Source organism: Filicampus tigris, chromosome 2 (assembly GCF_054856515.1).
Source record: "Filicampus tigris isolate MCC_2025a chromosome 2, RoL_Ftig_1.0, whole genome shotgun sequence".
Taxonomy (NCBI): Eukaryota; Metazoa; Chordata; class Actinopteri; order Syngnathiformes; family Syngnathidae; genus Filicampus; species Filicampus tigris.
Window position 1 is genome coordinate 29,989,716 of NC_141218.1, and position 20,659 is coordinate 30,010,374.

Genomic DNA, 20,659 nt, shown 5'->3' on the forward strand with positions numbered 1-20,659 from the left:
AATATTTTTTTTACATTTTTTAATCTTTTTAATATCAAACAAATGACAAGCTGGCAGGTAAATGAGCTAGCTCCCGGTAGCTTGTTTACCTGCCACGTGAAAGCCAAACTGTGGCAGGGTTTTTACTTTCTGGACTTGGATTTGACACCTCTGGTAAAATCTTTAATTTCAAGTGTCACGTAAGATGAGTTGAAAATGATATGTAAATGTTTTGGTATTGTATTTGGTGGTATATTGATAATTTAAACGATTAATATGGACAACTATAAACAGTTTTAGTGGAGCATCAATAACTTGCCTTTGTTTTGTTTTGTTTTTTTCAGGGATGGTCCCCATTGATATAGTAGTAAAATGTCACTGTCACACTATTCAGTGTTAAAATGAAATTTGAGCATGACAAGACAATAAAATATGATGTGTGATGTGTGTGGATGTGTGTGTTTGTGTGTGTAGAACTTAATTTTAAGTATCCAGCATCCTAAAAAAACAGTGTTTCTCTTCAGTCTTAAACGAATGCAGCGTCATGTTCCTCCCCTCACTCAGTGTGTGTTTGTGTTTGCGCGCGTGTGTGCGTGCGTGTGCATGTGTGTGAGAAAGTGAGTAATTACAGCAATCTCACAAGTTGAGCAATTAGCTGCGGCGGCCAGATGGTGATCATGCAGCTGTGCAGGTCGTCTTTCAGTGAGATCATGTGAGGCGAGGAAGACTCTCAGTTCCTTCTCGCTGCCTGATGACAGCCTACCAGCCTGGCAACCTCATTTCCTCACAAGCACACACAGACATTCCCTTTGGCATGATGGCTGGTGACTGAATGGTGGTGTGTATCTGTGTACACATATGCGCAACCTATTAGGGCCTTCTTTATTATATACAGTTGTGCACCAGGGGGCTGATTCCACCACAGTGTTTGTTTGGCCATGCAGGAGGATACCGACCTGAGGCATCCATCACACAAGAGACCGTTCCCGAGCCTAGAGGTGGTCCTTGAGATGCACGGCACTCTAATGAGAACCAAACTGCTTTGTTTAGCGACTGCCGGTTGACCACTGATGGACGTGAGGTTCCGTTACTTAAGACGCCGTCCATTTCAATCAAAGCCAGCTTGATTTCCTGCCCTTTTCCCCTACACGCGGAGTTATTTCCGTTCTTCTATTAGAAGAGGAAGTTTTCATTTAGTGCTTGTGTGTGCGCATAGAGTGAAAAATAAAAGTACTTCATAAAAGAGGACATCAACGGTGATTAATCCTGAAGTCCTTAACATCTCCTGCTGAAAGAGAGTGCAAAGTCAACATGCTGGTCAGCAGGAAGTCGCACCCTGTTTTTACTCCGCTGTCACTCAACTGTTGTTCACTCCCTCACAGCCACACAGGGAATATTTATTTTCACGATTAAATCTGGTTTAAAGCAAAGCCAGTTGTGCGATGTAAGGCTATTTTAGGACACTTGGCGCCCATAGGCCTCAGCTAGCTCCAAGTCAGCTTCTGCTATTAGCATTCGCACATTTTTGTAGCCCACGAGCTTCTGTTAGTACCAGGTTAGCATTACCTACGTGTCTTCATTTAAAGTAGTAGACTTATTGCTCTTTCTCTGTAGCATTTATTATTAAAAATGTATTATCTTACTTCTGGCGGTTCTCCTTGAAGCCCTTTAGCATCCTACTGGCTTCTTCCTGGTGCCCACTCTCAGCGTCAGCCTCCGACTGCTCCAGCAGCTGGTCCGACCGGTCCGTGCCCAGCTCTGCTATGGACTATATGCACGCAGCACTTCCGCGTTCAATGTCGTAAGGCACCCAAGCTTCCGGTGCAGGGTAGACGCTGTAGCAGAGCGCGTAATGTGATGAAACTCTAGCCCAAGTCCGGAACAGGGACAGGGACCACTCTTTTGTTTAACACTAGGACCACACGAATTCTAAAACTAATTAGATCTCCTAGAGCCGTCATTTATCTTTGATGGGACGGTTTAAAATGTTTGTGTGTGCAAAAAACCTTAATGTGTCTTAAAATGTAAGCAAACTACAACTGATCACCACCAAAATACTGTGGCGATTGCTTTGATATTTTCAGAGGTTGAAGTGGGCATAAAGGTTATCATTTAACCAAACTCACATACTGCCTGCTATTCAACCAATACTTAAAGTGTAAGTCAGTATACAGGCTACTTTATGGTATAAATCTTCTACTGAATGCAGAGTGTCTTGCCTGAATACGTCAGACACAAGAGTTACATCGTGCAGGCTGCAGCACATGTTTATTCCAGGCTAGGTCTTGTTTTCATTCAGTAGCCATGCATTGGTAACAATTTTTATGCCAAATTTAATAAGGCAGGTACATAACATCCTTAAAGGGGTATTCAACCCAAACATTTTTTTTTCAAGAATACGTAGGTTCTATGCAAGCCCACTAGTTGAAACAAGGCATTCTGATAAATATTGCGTTTGTGGGATAAGAGTTAATCTACCCGTTTTTAGCCATCTCTGGGCGCGGCCATTTTGTCACTTCTGCATATTCCACAAACGCAATATTAATCAGAATGCCGTGTTTAAACTTGTGGGCCTGATGGGAACATATTCTTGAAGAAAATGTTTGGGTTGATTTGCCCTTTAAGTGTCTTGATGGTCGACAACATCATTCGACTTTCTTTACTTCGAACCACCCAAAAATTCAGAGACCTATGATCACTGTCATCGTCTCATTGGTTATTATCGCTGTGCGGCGGAGGAACAAAAAATGTTCGGCCATCGGTTGTATGCAACGTAGACTCTCAAATTCCCGGACTGAATTTGTGACCTAGTCCCTGGTCTGTCCCATCAGAAGCTCAGCCGTGCTCACACCCCTCGCCGTTGTGGGTGTAGCTCTGAAGCTTAGCAGAGCTAGCAACAGATCTCTGCCGCAGGAATCTCTTTGCAGCCTGCACAGGATGGGTGGTGCGGGCTTAAAAAGAGATATGAAAAGTCTTACTCCTTCCTGAACCAGCATTTTATGCCCAAAAATGTCTGTTGCAAGTTTGAAACAAAATCTGCTAAATGGTGTGATTTAAACAGGTAGCAGACTACTTTTATACTGTGGTGGGATCTGCCAAAAGCCACTGCTTGCAGTGAGAGAAGAGAAAATCGTTGCTCCTAACAGCTTCGCCAAAACCTCCTCAATGTTTGGGAGCATGGAGCTCTCCATTCTCACTTGCTTCTTCAACCTCATCACTAAGCCTAGTGCCGTATGGCACCCCCTCTGCCTAGCAGGTTATTCACTGTTGAACCTTGAACTATACTGTACATGGACCCTTTCATTTTTCACCAGGGCTAAGGAGGGGAATGACATTCTCCTAAAAGACATGTTACTGTTTAAACGTTATACATTTATTTTGACTCTGATTGTGGCATCAGACCCAAAGTGTCGATTTTTAAGTGGACCACCGTCCCAGCAATCTAAAATCACAGTCCAGTCGTCTCTTTTGCCCTCTGTGTTTACTGTACCGAAATAAAATGAAACGTCTTCCCTTGTTACGTCTTCGACTTCATTTGGCTCCCAAAGATTTGCCGTTTTGGTGCATTTTCTACATACTGAGCCAACTGCAGGACAAGATGTACTGTCTCCGTGTTGTGGATTCCCACATTTGCCACATCTTTGTGCTCCATGACTATTTTTTCTTTCTTGGTTATTTCCCAATCTTTGATTTGTCCTTTGTCCTTCGAAATGACTTTTGTGTGTGGTTTTTGTGTTTTTACTTTTGGCTGCCGTTTTGCACGGTTAAGATCATGTTGCATGTTGAACAATGCCTCCCCCTGCTGGCCAATCGCAGCTCCGCACACAGTCTCTGCTTGTCTGACTGCTTGAATGGCCAACGTGAGATATGCAGTGAGCTGCGGTTTCTCTGACACTTCTTTGTTACGTATTCCAACTGCAAAGCTGTCTCTTATATTTGTGTTTTTCTTTTCCCCAAATTTACAGTTTTCAGAGGTTTCATAAAGATCTCATTTACATTTCTGCCTTCCCCGGCTTCTGCGTGTTTTGGTGAAACTGCGCCCTCTCGTGAGTGCTATTTTTTTACAGGACAAAGTCGCCGTATGAAATCTACATAGCCAATAGTTTCCCGTAATTCTAATCACATGGTAACGATATACAATACTGCTTATTCTACTGTTCTGTAATAGTCTAATTGGTTCCAAGATATTAATATTTATTAACTTCCCATTTTCATAGGAATTGGGGTTTGTGCATCCAAAGCTTTACTAAAAGTATTTTATATTGCAGGATCAGATTGCAGTTTTCTGTATTTGCAAGAGTTGATAGTCAATATACGGGACATTTAAGGTCCCGTATGGGACAAACCAAATCAGCCCAAAATACGGGACAGTTGGCAACAACTAACCCCACCTTTCGCCCAGTCTCAGGTGGCGACCCTAATGAGGACAAGTGCCATTGGAATATGGATGAACAGAATTAGATTTTCATTGAATACAAACATTTGTTTGATGAACATATGAATTCAAACACCTTACACTTAAGTCCTGTTGATGTTGGTAGTGTTTCTGCCCATTGTCAAATTGAAATGCTAATGCTAAAAACAAGGCTAATAAAGCAATGTGCGACTTTCGACTATGTGTGCCTCATCTGTGCCAAGAAAAAAAGACAAGAGAGAGAGAGAGATATGTAGGCAAACTACTCCCTTCATAACACAAATTTAGCCATCTATTAGTATTACATCCATCAAATTTCTATAACTACTTGTCCTGTAAACAGTAGCTGTGGAGTCAAGACTATCCCAATGACATCAGTCAAAAGGCAGAGTGAACCTTGAACTGGTCCCCAATCAATCACAGTGTACAAAGAGAGACAACCATTCACTTTCACATTTCTATGTCACTGAGCTACAAATCAACCGTGCTGCCTGGACAGAAGTCCAAGAGAGTGCACCGCCACAGCGTGCTGCTTTACAGTGGTCCCTCGTTATATCACGGTTCAACTTTCGCAGACTCGCTATCCCGCAGATTTTTTTTTCAGAGTGCTGGTTTGCTATTAAAAAAGCAGCCGTCAGACAAAGTCTAATCTTTTTTTTTCTCTCTAGATTTTCTAAACAGGTCAATTTGAACAATTTGAGGGTTGAAAAAGGTTTTTACCTTTGTTTCGTTATAAAATAATATTAACAATATTAATAAGTAGTACAACAATAAAAAAAATATGTATACTTATTTCTCTTACTAAGGTTTGAACTTTGAGCGTGTTTAAACGAGAGAAATGTGACAAAATGTAATGGTGAGGTTTATAGCCTTAAAACATACAGTATAATTGTAAAAAAAAAACAAAAAAAAAACGTTTCCTACTTTACAGATTTCACCTGTTGCAGGTTATTTTCAGGCTATTAACTCCCATGGGTCACCTGTTAAATGCTTGCAGCTGAGGATATCGCATGATGTTTTTGTCAGAATGAGGTGAACAATTTGCATTCAAGTCCCCCCAATTTTGGGGGAAATTATTGTTGTTCTTATGAAAGATGCAGAGAAGAGTGATGAGACAAAACACAGAAAAAAATGATCTCACTTGTTATTTACTGCATCATAAATGTACACAAATACTCTCAAAAGGCAATACGAAATAAAACAAACACATACAACTCATAGTGAGATAGATTAATCTGATAGCAATGCAATCTCTCTTGCCTTTCTTGCTGGTTTTCTCTGCATTAGCAGAACATCAATCTCCAAATGGCTACTAACTGCTTCTGCATAAGATTATCTGCATCATTAACATACTGTACATTTGGTAGTGATTAAAAAATTAAACAGCCCTCATATGGCTGCCACCATGATGATGCAATAAAAAAAAATATACTAAAAAGACTTAAATCCAGGTAATAAACATTTTAAGATTATGCTCCGGTAGGATGACAAACAAAGATTTAAAAATACATTGGCCACCTGAAAGGTAATAGTGGCCCCTTCAAGGAAATGCAGATTAAATGCTTTTGGTGGAACACCAGCACAACTTTGGTCAGTTACATTTTCCAATCAGGTCAAATTCCTAAAAATGTGACTTTGTATTAAATCCTGAAATCAGCACACTCTCTTGGCTTGGACTTTACCTCTCTTGGTCTCTGTTCACTGTGATGGGCAGTAAACATTTAGCAAAGAAAAGTTATAAAATGTGAAATTATGAGGAAAAAAATTACAGATAGGAGAAAAAATGTAACGTGACGAGAGAAAAGTCAGAACTTCTCAGAATCCATCCACCCCGTTCCCAAGCATTGTTGTATTAGTGTATTACGAGTACAAACAGTTTTACAATCAAACATTTGAGAATCTTGAACCAAAAGTGTTGATTTACTGTACATATTGCACGTCCAAGACGGCTGTGTTTATGTTGTTGTGGTCATTTTGGCATTCACTTGTAAATCATCCTCTTTCCCTGGACAAAATACAATTTTAAACTTGTAAAAGCACTCCGAAATGTTTTATGTGACTTTATGACGTTTTCATTGGGATTTTCACCTTTTACAATTTTTTCTTTGGCCATAATAGTCATTCATAATCTCTCACAAAATATTATTATGACTATTTTCTTTTTCTCCCAAACAGGCACTTTCTTATGAACTGAAAAGTGCACGTGTGGATCAATCTTCCAAGTTCAATCTACATATATATTTTGTTGGTACTTACCCTGTCATTAACGCAACATTGCTTTACAACATATGGAACTAAAGCATTTGTGTGAGACGGATTAGAAACAAGAGGCAAGAAAGCAAGAGAGAACAATAACATTTCAATAATGTGCAAATGCATGACGGTCCATTGAGACTCTCTGTAGAGTCAATTCATCAAATGTGAGCCTTTTGGGCCTCCAACGCACAGGTCGCACTGGACCAGAGTACCGAACCATCTGTGAGCCCCATCGTCTGTCACTGAACTATCTGGGGCATCTCGCTCCAGGCTTTGGCCTTCTTCTTGGCCAGAGCCATCCACGGTGGCTCATCCTGGGGCAAAGATGGCGGTGAGAGACCGCGCGGGGAAGCTGCAGACGGACCAGAAAGTGCAGGAACCCTTGAAGCCGGCAGCGGAGGGTTGACTCTTGATGAAAATGGAGGCGAGGTGAGTGTCGCGTTCGGGGTCTGTTGCACTGGCTTGGGTTCTGTGGGGGGTTTGGACAGAATGGGCGGGTTGGAGCTCGAAGGGGGTTTTATGGGAACTGGAACGGGAGTAGGAGGGGATAGGGATCGATAGGAGGGGGCGGCCTGGGGTGCAGGTTTGGAGATGGTCAAAGGAAGCGGGCTTTTGGGGCTTACAGGGGAAGAGAGGGGCTGAGATTTAGGCAGTTGTAGCGGCACTGGAGTCACAGGGGACAGAGACTTCCCTGTCTCGTTTTCTGTAGTAGATGAAGACTTACTGCTCTCTGGTGAGTTCACTAGGGGAAAGAAAGAATTTCATTGTGAGCATTTCTGAAGAAAATAAAGGTGATTGTTTTATTGAGAAATGCATCATAAATGATTTAAATGTGTGGTTTTCAAACATTTTACACCAAGTACCACCCAAAAAAAACATAGCTCTCCAATAACACCATCATGACCCAACATTAAAACACAGTAGTCGAGTAGTCCTACGGGGTCATCAAAAACGAGCCAGAGGTTTTAATCATAACATGTATATTGAATATTAGTGTAAGAATCTGTAACATTATGCTCTGTTTGAACGTGAACACTGCTGTTAAATACTGTACGGGGAATAAAAAAAAATTAAAATAAGGATTTGATTTTTTTTTTTACTGTAGTAAAAAAAATTATCAGTACATATATAATCATGATGTAGCCGTATAATCAGGGCCACTGCTCCCTATATGCAGCGTACGCACAGTGTGTAGGGCAGTTTCGTCCGTGGGGGCCACCAATTTACGCCGCATTGCGCTATCATCGAGGGTGCAAGTCATGCGTCAACGCTCCGACAGGCACTTGACATGTTGCACTTGACATGTCATCTATACCACTCAAACTGCAACCCACATAGTGGACCGCTCCTGTTGCCCCACCGGCCCCACTCAGCATGACAACGGGAAGCAGATCAGTGCAAGGATCAGGTACATCTGAGTTTGCCCTCTAAATGGACCAACCAAGGTGACGAGGCAAAATCTCTGCTTATTGATTATGGATATAAAACTGTGTGTGTTGTTTGTGGCCAAAATGATCATAATAAAAGATGAGGATTTAGATTACACAGTGCCCAACATAAATGAGTACACCCAACTCAACTGATTACCGGTAGAAAGAAAATCTATCGTTTTCATTCAGAATCATAATTGCCTGACACAGGATATAGTTACGTACTTGGACTCAAGTACAAAACATTCACATAAAAATGTATTTCTTTCTGCTAAATTCATATAATGTTGAAAAATCCGTGCATACCAATGGAAGTCCAGCAAATCTATTTTTTTTATAATTCAAGCATGACAGTATAATCAGCCTCAAAATTCAGAAATGTTCTTGTGCTCATTGAGAAATGGGGTGAAAAAAAGCTTACTTTTCAAAAGAGGGGGCACTCATTTATGTTGAGGCATGTTTATATTATTTCCCAGTTATACTCGTCGGTCCTTTGAGGGCAAGTATAATTTACCATATTTTCAGGACTATAAATTTCAGTTTTTTTCATAGTTTGGCCGGCGACTTACACTCTGGAGTGACTTCTGTGTGAAATTATTAACACATTTTATTGTATCTCTTTCCTTTTCAATGTCAGCAAACAATACACCGAACAACCACAGGAGGGCGTTCTAAGGCTGCATATAAACCTGAATTACATATTGACTTTACAACGGGCAGAATAACATGTATAGTGTATATCATTTCACATCTTATTGTAACCCACATAAAGAAACAAAGATAAATCCTAAAAGCTATTAAAATGCATGAATAATTTAAACTGTTAAAATCTAACATTTTTGTTTTGTTTGTGTGTTCAGACCTTTTCCAGTGACTTCAGAGGTTTTGGTGCAGAGTTCTTTTTTTGACGCCGAGCTGACGTACGTCGGCAGTGAAGACTTCCTGTCTTGTTCCTCCTGATGAGAAATAAACGAACACGTTCATTTGTACAAGCAGCATGCATGTGCAGCATGAGAAAGAACAAAAAGCAAAGGATCACCATCAAAGGACATGAAGAGTGTTTTTAGACAGTAAATTAAACTGGTGACTTACCTTCTTGATGGTCATCTCGTCCAGTGAATTTTCTTTATAGATCTTCTGTTTCTGTCTGGCCATGGAAATCCAGCTGGGACCCTCAGATCCAGCAGAAACACCGCGAGCTGCAGCGGGCTCTAAATGAGCCATAGGGTTAGTTTCATTGGAAGTTGTGCACCAATGTTAGCTTTGGGCCCATGCTCTCAACCGTGTCTTTGCATCTACCTGAGAGACGCTTGGTTTTCACTCCGGTCTCCCCATGGACATCTGGTTTCTTGGGAAGGGCAGGTTTGGTGCCGACCGGTTGACTCACGGTTGGTTTGAAACTTGTCACTTCAACTTTACAACTAACGAGCTGTGCTGGAGGCTCCACAGGTGCCTAAAATGAGGGCACATCGAATGCAGAAATAGGTACATGTTCTTAGCTGCATGGCCTATTTCAGCCGCTAGGTGTCACCAGATAAAAACTAGAAACATTTCAGTGGGCATCATAATTCTGAGAGCAAATGTCTCCTTTATTGTACAGCAGCCAAAATGCACACTCTTCAAAGGATGTTTTTTGATTTAGGATTTGTTCAGAGCTCAGAATAAATCATAAAAACCCTCTGGCCCAGTTACAGTGGAAATCATCCAGAGACATTTTTTTCAAGAATATGTTCCCAGCAGACCCACTAGTTGAAACACGGCATTGTGACTAATATTGTGTTTGTGGAATATTAGTTAAGCAGCAAAAAGATGGCTGAAAACATGTAGAGTAACTCTTATTCCACAAACACAATATTTATCAGAATATGTTCATAGAATATGTTCCCATCAGGCCCACAAGTTTAAACACGGCATTCTGATTAATATTGCGTTTGTGGAATATGCAGAAGTGACAAAATGGCCGCCCCCAGAGATGGCTAAAAACGGGTAGATTAACTCTTATCCCACAAACGCAATATTTATCAGAATGCCTTGTTTCAACTAGTGGGCTTGCATAGAACCTACATATTCTTGAAAAAAATATGTTTGGGTTTACTTCCACTTTAAGGATGTTATGTACCTGCCTTATTAAATTTGGTATAAAGATGTTACCAATGCACAGCTACTGAATGAAAACAAGACCTAGCCTGGAATAAACATGTGCTGCAGCCTGCACGATGTAACTCTTGTGTCTGACGGACTCAAGCAAGACCCTCAGCATTCAGTAGATTTATACCATAAAGTAGCCTGTATACTGACTTACACTTTTAAGTATTGGTTGAATAGCAGGCCGTATGTGAGTTTGGTTAAAAGATTACCTTTATGCCCACTTCAATCTTTGAAAATATCAACGCAATCGCCACAGTATTTCGGTGGTGTTTGGTCGTAGTTTGCTTACATTTTAAGACACATTAAGGTTTCTTACACACACACATTAAACATTTTAAACTGTCCCATCAAAGATAACAGGTGTGTACAAATAGTAATTACTTATTCCCTTTCATACAGATATACAATTACAAGTTTTTAGCACTATATAGACATCATTAACTTTGTAAAGTGTTAAGACCTTCATGAAATTGTAATATAACTGTATAATGTCTGTTCTTGTTAAGAAATAATTAAACTGAAAGTTGTGGGTGGCTTAAACCATTGATTCCTAACCACTGTGCAGCAGCGCATTACCACAGGAACTTGCCCAGTTTCATTTAAAAACAACAACAACAAAAAAAAAAAATTGAATCATTTTCATGAAAAATTATACCTATTTCTTACAAATATTTTTTCATTGTTAATCTATATGTCAGCAACAGAGCCAGGCAAAAAAAAAGAAATGTTATTCCAATAAATGGCAGGAGGTACAATCAACCTGTGTATCCCCTGTTGCCATTCACAGTATATGCAGTAAATACAGAACATTTAAACCAAAATTAAGGATAAAAGCCCAAAACACATAATGAATAAAAAAAAAATGTTTTACCTCTGTGTTTTCTTCATCTGAACTGAAGCGGTGGAGAACTGCTGTCTTCCTCAGCCGTACTCCAAAGGGAGTGTTGTAGTTTCCCTCCATCACCACAGCGCTCTCTGCACATACAAGTGCAGGATAAACTGTACTTGAACATGTTGTAGGTGTATTAGAGAAAAAGTCCTTTAAATGGGATATATTATGGAACATTTACTTTTTTATATTTTTTAAATGCAATCACTTTGTAGTATAAATAGCCCACACATTAGTTGTGCATTTCAACAACCAAGGAAATCTTTTGAATCAGCCTGTTTCTGAACACCTATGACATCCTAATTAGTGCAGGAATGTTGGGTCGAATTAGCCAATACTAGCTTTGCGCCATTCATTGGCAGTATGGATCGAGAGGGGCGAACATCTCCTGCTCTGGAGGGAGACTCGGAATCTCTCCAAGTGTCCAATAACACCATAAAACGTTGCTACTGTAGATTTGTTGCTCACAGATTTATAAAAGTGGTTTAATGAAGCAGTTGCAAAGTGGCAACACTGAGTATTTGCCCGCTTTGAACCAGCTGTGCCACTGGTCGTCATGGTAACAAATACCATTCTTCACGTTTGCATTAGACAGAACCGCCCCTTGGTTTCAAACCAACTGTTACATTTGGATACTACGCGCGCCTTAGGTTTTTTCAGGTATTTTTTGAAAAGTTTGTGTAATTTGCCTGAAGAATATCATAGACTGTCACTTGGAAAAATTATTTAGAAAAACTAGAGAGTATGTCCCCTTTAAATATGTCCATGGGGATAGGGAGTGATTGATCCCGTAAAAGGTAAACATGTCTGTAGATGCCACAAGATGGCAGCAAAGGACTATTTTTTTGTGTCACAATAAGACTTCTCAACTGAAGTCCACATAGTTCCTTGGCACCCAAAAAGCAGCAAATTCATGTTTTTATAACTTTAGCTTGAGCACAAAAAGAGTCAATTGCTGAGCTTTTCAGGTAACAAGAGGGTAGGTTCCAAAAAATAAAAAATCAACAAAATTGGGTGAATTGGTGAAAGCCAAACTGCAACTATGTATTTGTGGGTCACAGTACACCCATGAAGATCGTAGTCCTAAAAAGTACACACACATTTAATTGAAGCACACTTATTCTGAAGTCCCGTTGTGCTCCTCCATTGTTAGCTCACCTTCTTTGGCTGCAGCAGCTGCGCTTTGCACTCGGACTGTGTCCGGGACCACAGCATTTGGAGCTTTGACGGCAGCCTCAGCAGCCGCTGTTTTTTTCACACATGTCTCCATCTGGGCCTCCACCTGTGGGTCCTTCTTGGTGGTCTCCTCCACATGTTCCTCTCCAGGCTCTGCGCTGGGCGTTGGCATTGATGAAGAGGGCGGGCTCTCTTTGGCCTCCCCACCGGAGAGCGATCTGTGCCAGGCGGGGGCGATGGTGAAGCGAACTTTGCTCTCATTGGGACGTTCCATCGACTGGTTGACCACTTCCTCCTCAGCTGAGGGAGGCATCGCTTCATCCACAACAGCAGCTGTATCACAGATGGGGGTCATCTGCTCTTCTACTTCTGTCACCGCGTCAGTGGTCTCTTTATCAGCATGTTGCTCTGCTGTTGTAAAGGAAGATGCCACTTTGGGATCTTCAACAGTTGATGACAACTGAAAGGCAAAGGTGTCTGACTCTGGGGTTGGAGAGACAAGGTTCACATGGACAGCGGCGGTCTCTGCGTTAGCGAAGGTCTCAGTGGGAGTGTTGGTGTCAACCTGAGGGTTGGTCTCGGTGGGAATGGTGGCCTCTCCAGGAGTGACAGTCTCACAGGGAACGGTGGTCTCTTGAGGAGTGATGGTCTCAACAGGAGCGTCAGTCTCACTTGGAGTGCTTATTGTACTGAGAATGAGGGTCTCACTGTCTTGTGAAGGACATTCAAAGTGTGAAGAAGAGGAAGACCATCCAGGTGATGTCGGTTGTTTTGCTTCTATTTCTTCTTTCATCTCCGGCAATTCTTCCTGCTCCACATCTCCATCCTTCTCCTGGACTGCTTCTTCCTGTGGTTCTGAATGCAGCTCTGTGTGCTTCACAACTTCATCTTTCTGCACTCCCTCCCCTTTTGCTTCACTATCACAGTCATTTTCATTGGGAGACATTTGGCTATCGTGTACGGGGTCAGCTACCGGATCACATGACTCTTGAGATGTTTCAACATCTTGTGTGCATTGTGCGTTATTCGTGGCATCAACATCTGCAGCTTCCCTTTGCTCCGGCAATATGGACACATTGCAAACCTCTTGGCAGATTTCATCGGAAAGTATTTCCCACTCTTCTTCTTCCTCTTCCATCCACTGTTGTTTTTCTTCTATCTCCTTACCCACCCTCACCTCATGACACTCTCCCTCCACTTCAATATTTGCCAAATTCTGTTCCTCCTCACTTGCTTCAGCTTCTTGCTCTTCCCACTGGCTTGATTCTGTTTGGCGCAAGTCGTGTTGCTGTTCAGGTTTGACTTCTTGTGGCGCAGCCTCGAACTGGATCTGAAAGGAGAAACAAATGAAGTCACATTTTCACAAACTACAGTACATGGAGGTCAGGGGATTGTGCACACTCATATTTATGAGGGGTAGAATACTTTACTCATCAACAAAATACAGTAGGTTTGCTTTTACAAAGACAGTAATGTTCCATTGGGATTGGATTGTTAAATAGTGCTATTAATAGAACACTACGTCTATTATTGTGGTTGTCGTTTTTAGTGATGTACAGTCATCAGATGTTTTGCAGTGACTCAAATTTGGATTTCACCAACTTACATTAGCTATGTCAGCATTTTTATAGAATATGCTTTGGATGTCCAGTGTTTCCCCACAGATTTGAAATCTGCTTGGGTGGGTGGACGTCGTCGGGGGAAGGGCAAATTGGATAATCTTTGCACTTCCATGTGTCTATTTGTGTTCTTTTTCACTCCTTTAGCACACTAACAAAGGAGGAAGAGCCCACAATGCAATGTGTTGTTAGAATTATCTATTCCAATTAATTAAATTCAAACATATTGAAAACAAGATAACGGTATGTGAATGGATGTATCGATGATATGTTAACAATAAAAAAAAAAAAACACATACACATGGCTGACTGAATCTTTCCACGACAAGTTCCTCCTCCTCATCCTCTCCTTTTTCATCATCATCTTCACTTTCCTCCTCTTCATCAACGCGTAGAGAAAGACTGGTCAAAATGGCCTCCTCCTCCTCCTCCTCCTCCTTCTCCTCATCCTCACTGGACCGATCCAATAGGAGGGTATTACAAGGAGGAACTTGGTGAAATGCAGGCTCATCCTTCACCTCCTCTTCATCTTCTGTCTCCTTGCGGTCTTCCCTCATCTCCAGGACAACATCCTCTGAGTCCACGCATAAAGAGCAAGAAGGTAGGGGTGTCTTCAGGGAGCTCAGCACTTCCTGTAAGAAGGAGCCGTCACCGTCCACACCTTCCCCGAGTCCATCTTCTTCTCCCAGGTGTGGTCCATCCATGTTCTCTTCTTTTTCATTCACAGGTGAATGCTCCGGGAAGTCTTTGTGGCCAGCAGGGGGCTCCGGCGTGGCTCTGAAAGCAGACATGATAACGTTTTATTAGTAGAGGAACCCACAATAAAGTGAGGAAATGATATTTAATCACCTGGAACTATCCAGAGAGGAGCTTCTAGTACTGAGTTGAGGGGAGGGTGGAGACCAAGCGTCAGCTGCCACTGTTTGGCAGGGAGTGTCCTGAGCCAGTGAAACATCCTGCTCAGCTTCCGACTCATCCTCTCCCTGCGCTCTCTGCAACAAGGGTTGCTCTTTCTCCTCCTGGCCTTCCTCCTCCTCTTCCTTCAGCTTTTCTTTCAGCGCATCTCCACTTGCCTCTGTATTAACAGGCAGGAACGGATGAAAGAGACAATAGAGGTAGACGGGAGCAAGAAGGAAGGGGGGGGAGCACTAACCCCTTATCTTCTCTTCCTCTTGTGCCTCTAAACTTTCTGGGAAGGGGATGCTCAATGATCCATCCATCCCATTGTGTTCCTCAGATTTAATCTCAAGCCTCTGCATGGACCAGACACAAAGTGGAAATAACATCAGCACTACACAGGGAAACGATTGGTGTAGACAGGAAGTAAGGAAACAAGCAAGATGCAGGTCAAAACTATCAAAGTTCCCATACACAGCTGATTCTCACAGTGAATGATATGCACTCAAACGTCTTACACCAAGTGCCACCCCAGAAAATACTTGGATCTCCAAGTGACTGAAATTCTGTGGTAGGTCCAAGTGTTTATCAAAAATGAGGCAGAGGTTTTACTGCTAAAAGAACAGTATATTTATTAATATTGTAAATAATATTGTTTCAACATTAACACTGTCATGGTTTTGGCGTGTTTTGCTGTTTCCCTTTTGTTTTTTCTATCTCCTGTTGCAGCCCAGCTGGAGTGGAGGGCGTTCCCTGTTGTCCATTAGAATCAGCAGTGTTTAAAAGGACTCCGGCTGCCATCCATCAGTTTTTCGTTTCTGGTGCTTGCTATTTCGTTTACATTTTTTCGGTCCAATCATTTACCTCGCTGTGTGCAAGCGCTTTATGTTCTGATCTGACTCTGTTTTGTCTGCGTTTTCTGTTGTACTTCTTCTGTTCCTTGTTTTTTTTTTGTCTGATTCTGCCTTTTTTGGAATCCACCCCTCATTCGTCCGTTCACCCGGACCTAACATAATATTCCGAACAGGTGAGCCGTGATTGGTCGTTACCTGAGTCCTGAGCAACTGTGATGTCATTTTCAGTGGACAGAAGTGACAACATGGCCGCTCCCTGAGATGGTTAGATTTTGCTGCTTAACTCATATTCCACAAACTCATATTAATCAGGATGCCATGTTTCGACTGGTGAAGGCGCATTGAATTTTTGGGGGGTTGACTTCCCCTTTTGTTTCAGTTGAAAGTTACATGAACATTTTCACCTAAATAAATGGATGAAAGCAAACAGTTCTAAGTTCTCTACTTACTACTCTTCTATGAGTCTACTACATAACTGTAGCTAAATGAGAAAAATAAAAAATAGTTTTTTTTTTAGAAAAAAAAAAGATGAAGTACCTGAATACTAACAAGAAGTTGCATTAAATGTTCAACAACAGGTGGCATATTTTTCTGCAACATCATAGCTATAAATGACAGCGCATGGTAAAATATGTATTGTCAAGCTTTTATAGGTCAAACTTAAAAACAAAAAATTAAAATATCCCAAAATGATGCGCTCTAAAAAAAGCAAAGACATTTATTAAATCAGCATCAACAATAAATTTATGGACACACAGCAATCTCTGATTGAAATTTGCTGGTAAAGTATTATTCTTTGTTATGGTACACATGGCTGGCTGGTTTGTGAAACTTTTTGGGTTTGAAACACAAAACGTATGTGAATAAATACTTTTGTTGTATTCTGACTGCAAAAGAATTTCATGGCGGTACCATGCTATCCGTAAAACAAACAAAATAAAAATAGATTAACGCTGTTCTACTGTGGTGGACACTACTGAACAAAAGTCTTTAGAAACACACTGAAAGAACAGTAATTCATCAGTCAGAGGCTGGCCTTGGCTGGTAAGTGGGTACAGTTTGGGTAAGGCCATTTCTATTGCAGCTTGACTGTGCCAGTGAACAAAGAAATGATCAAAAGATTAAGTCCATACTTTTGTGTACTGTACATCGTGTAAATTGTGCCTATATGACAGAGCTAACATTTTTTTTTTCTGCCCAACAAATACTATTATGTCGGATAGGGTTTCTCAAACTTGGGGTTAGGAAGTAAAATAGGTCACAGCAGTTCTTAGTGGAGAGCTGACTGTCAGTGTCACGGTAAAAATGCTGAAAGCTAATTTATTGATCATCAAGCAGGCCAGGCACGCATCACTTTCAGCATGTCGATGCAATAACACTTTGGCTCCCATGCAGGGAGGGACCACTTTTCAGCATTATGAGAAATACACAGTACATAGACTATTTGTGCTCTTACATTGGCAGGTTTCCTCCTGTTGCGGGCCTTGTGTCTCAGGCCCAGCTTGTGTTTGGCAGCAGCATTATCCAGACAGCCAAACGGGCTTGCAGGCTGACTGAAATCCCCCGGAACTGTCACCAGGGGGCTCACTGCTCTGCTGGAGGCAGCACAAGACAACTGGGGAGAGAACAGGAAAACAAGGTTTCAATTAGATCTTTCACTTCATTTATTTAGCCATCCATCTTTTCTAGAGCTTGTCCTCGTCGGGGTTGCTGGTGAGCTGGAGCATATCTCCGCTGACAAGAGGCACGGTACACTCTGAACTGGTCGCCAGCCAATTAACGGCACAATTAGATAAATAACCGTTAACGCTCACATTTATGCTTATGGACAATTTGGATTTTGCAATAAACCTAAAATGCATATTTTTGGGTATGGAAGGAAAGTGGAGAGAAAACCCACACAAACATGCTGAGAACACGCAAAATGCAAACAGAAAGGTACACGCTTAGATTCGAGTCTGAGACCTCTTGAATTCGATTCAGACATGCTAACCGTTAGCACACCGTGTTGTCTTTATTTGATAATCGTAAATTATTGCTTTAGGGCCCATATTCAAGTGTGACAGTATTTACACAAACTTATGGAAGATGTTCAGTTAAAAAAATCTTAACCAATATCTTGGCGAAATGAAACCCAAATACCTACTACAACCACAATTTAGCTGCCATTGTTTGAGGAGATTAGTTCCAGACAGTGCAGCTCACATCACACACGAGTCACTGACTTGTTGTGGATTTGAGAAGGAAACTTCAAACCATGAAATGATGGTTAGTTGGTGTTGAAAAGTTAAGATTCTTACTTGAATGATGAAGTCCGCCGATAGGAAACCAAAAAGGAAATACAGCGCGACTGTCTGTGAGTGTGTGCAGCTGTATAAATATTAGCTATGCTTTAAACGCGCCACTAACACGTGTGGTGTTGATTATACTGTAGAATATGCGCTCAGCTCCATCAAGAGAAGATTTCAGACTTGGAAAACTTTCAAGAAAAACTAAAGTATGACAAAGAGAACTCACTTTCCCAGTCGAGGCGAAATGTATGTTGTTAACAGTCTGTTGTAGTTAGCCTCTTCACTTTGCCCCAGTTTGTCATGCTGTAGCCTAACTACAAATTTGCAAATACACAATATCTTAAATGTCAGTTTTTAGATTCCATTCAAATTCATTTTAATCCTACTCAATTTATCTCCATCTATCTTCCCAGTATCCCAGTATCCCAGTATCTATCTATCTATTTATCTTCCCAGTATCTATCTATCTATCTATCTATCTATCTATCTATCTATCTTCCCAGTATCTATCTATCTATCTATCTATCTTCCCAGTATCTATCTATCTATCTATCTATCTATCTATCTATCTATCCATCCATCTATCTATCTATCTATCTACCTTCCCAGTATCTCTCTATCTTCCCAGTATCTTGCATTTCAAATGAATGCAGAAAGCTCATGAATGATTTGAATTGACAAAGACGAACGTTTTACCAAGTCAAGTCCGACATTCAAATGGCCAAGTGTAAGCACACCCTAAAATGCTCTGGAAGATGTCTCTAACAGCTGCAATAAGTTACTGTAGTCTTTTCACCATATTTCTGTGGGTAAAAGGAGCATTTGAAAAGTGAAGACCCCCCTGCCCACTCCCGCCCCCCCTTCCCCCACCCGCCCCCAAACTTCTGTGTGTATATTTACTGCTCACCATTTGTGGTTGTTTTTTCCGCAGGAAAAGCCCACATTTGCTTCAATAGCTTCAAGTGAATGTCATTAACTAGTCATACTTTTTCTGACTGCAGTTTTGGTGCACATTAAAGGCAGTAAACTTGTCACCCGTCTTGAATGGGGATCTTTACTTTGCTGTAGGTCAAAAAATTAGCTAGTTTAAGTGCTAAACGACGATCACTACCGCAGGTCAAGAGATTTGCAATTGAAGTACAAGGAGTGTGGTTCAAGACAAAACAGATTTTGATGGGTTTGAAGAAGGTGGCTAGATAGAGCTGAAGAGAGAAGGAGGTCAAAACACATGAAGGGGGCTTTTAGAGTAACCACAAGTGATTCTACTGAATCATGAGATGTTTTTTTCCGTCGTAGTCGCAAGGGAAATATCTCAATAATACAAAGCACTGCTGCACAGCCTAATGTGTCCTCCTGGCTTTCATAAATCACAAAGTATACTCTGCTGGCTTGGATGGATTACCTGGCCTCTATTTAAATAACTGACTTCTTCCTGCAAAGCATTTACTTTCTTTTCGAGAAAACTTAGCCTTTAACTGCATCTAAATGGTGGCTCACATCCGTTTTGAATTCTGTCAAACGCTGGTGGAGGGGCAGGGCAGGGCTTGTTGAGCAGGCCGCCTTTCGACCGTTTACAAAAGAATTAAATGTAAGACCGTGTGTTCAATAGCTAAAGCTAGGCCTCAATTGATGCATACAATATAAGAAAATGCTGAACCCTAGAGCACCAACAAATCTACAACACAGTGGTGAAAAAAAAGACAGAAATTGATGTTCCGGTGGGCGACTCAAAAATCTACACCTAAACCTAATTTAAATGCTGTGGAAGGACTTTAAGAAAACTGCACTTGAACAGGCCAACGTTTCTCCAAAACAATGTGAGGGCCTGAAAAGATCATACTGAAAATGACGACTTCCAGTTGTTGCAGCAAATAAGAGCAGGTAACAAAATAATGCTTTGTTTTTGCTATGTCCTCCCTGATATGGTTTCAGGTTGTCACAAAAAAATGTCAGTTGTTCAAACTGCCTTTTTAGAGCACATTATCTACGACACGGGGTTCTTGGTTTCTGACGGAGTTAAATTCCTAATCTGTGATGTGCCCCAGATTTATATGTGAGACAGAACAGGTCGGAATCTCTCACTAACCCACGCTAACACAGTAGTAAACTCAATATTACAGTTAAAAAAATAAAACTAATTCCTGGCCATAAATGAAACCATCAAATAAATTTTTACAAAGTAAATGGTAACCGCACGTGCCTTCTTGTGCTGCGTGATGACGTAATCTTATGCCACTACACGACATACATACTACATATGACTTCATTAAACAGTGCTCATAACCTTGAAACTGTTGGAACTGTCAGAAACCGAGAAACATCTGCGTATAAAACTCTCCAGCTTAATAAGACCAAGTCTGAGTATCTGGGCTCTATGGTTACCTGGTCTTCATCGCTGTCTACTCCCTCCAGGCTGACCGAACTGTTCCTCTGAGCCTGATTCTGAAAGACACAGGTCACAATTATGCATGTGTGAGAAGTTGTGGTAATTAGTTGGACCATGGAATGGGACGCCAGTGTTCATTTTACCATGGCTGCTTGAGATGAAGTGTACTCAGGGGGACTGCAGGGTAGACCGTCGTCCTCCGACATGGTTCCGGCATCTTCTGTCCTCTTGACACACATCAGCGATGGAGGAGAGCCCAGTCGTATAGCCTGCTTCAGCTGGAGCTGCCATTCCATGAAAATCACAAGTTACATTTGGTG

General features: G+C 41.4%; 1 protein-coding gene across 2 annotated transcripts in view; it reads right to left on the reverse strand.

Annotated features, from left to right (window-relative positions):
- Positions 1-5,523: 5,523 nt before the first annotated feature.
- Positions 5,524-20,659, reverse strand: part of LOC147152008 (uncharacterized) — a 56,334-nt gene continuing 41,198 nt past the window's right edge. For both annotated transcript variants that reach the window (XM_086023589.1, XM_086023590.1), the window contains 12 exons: positions 20,483-20,623; positions 20,336-20,395; positions 17,119-17,277; positions 15,065-15,164; positions 14,761-14,986; positions 14,211-14,688; positions 12,275-13,622; positions 11,099-11,202; positions 9,379-9,532; positions 9,172-9,290; positions 8,942-9,035; positions 5,524-7,391 (listed from right to left, as the gene is read on the reverse strand). In XM_086023589.1, coding sequence (XP_085879715.1) covers positions 6,889-7,391; positions 8,942-9,035; positions 9,172-9,290; positions 9,379-9,532; positions 11,099-11,202; positions 12,275-13,622; positions 14,211-14,688; positions 14,761-14,986; positions 15,065-15,164; positions 17,119-17,277; positions 20,336-20,395; positions 20,483-20,623 — 3,486 coding nt within the window. In that variant the 3' untranslated portion in view covers positions 5,524-6,888. The remainder of the gene's footprint in view (positions 7,392-8,941; positions 9,036-9,171; positions 9,291-9,378; positions 9,533-11,098; positions 11,203-12,274; positions 13,623-14,210; positions 14,689-14,760; positions 14,987-15,064; positions 15,165-17,118; positions 17,278-20,335; positions 20,396-20,482; positions 20,624-20,659) is intronic.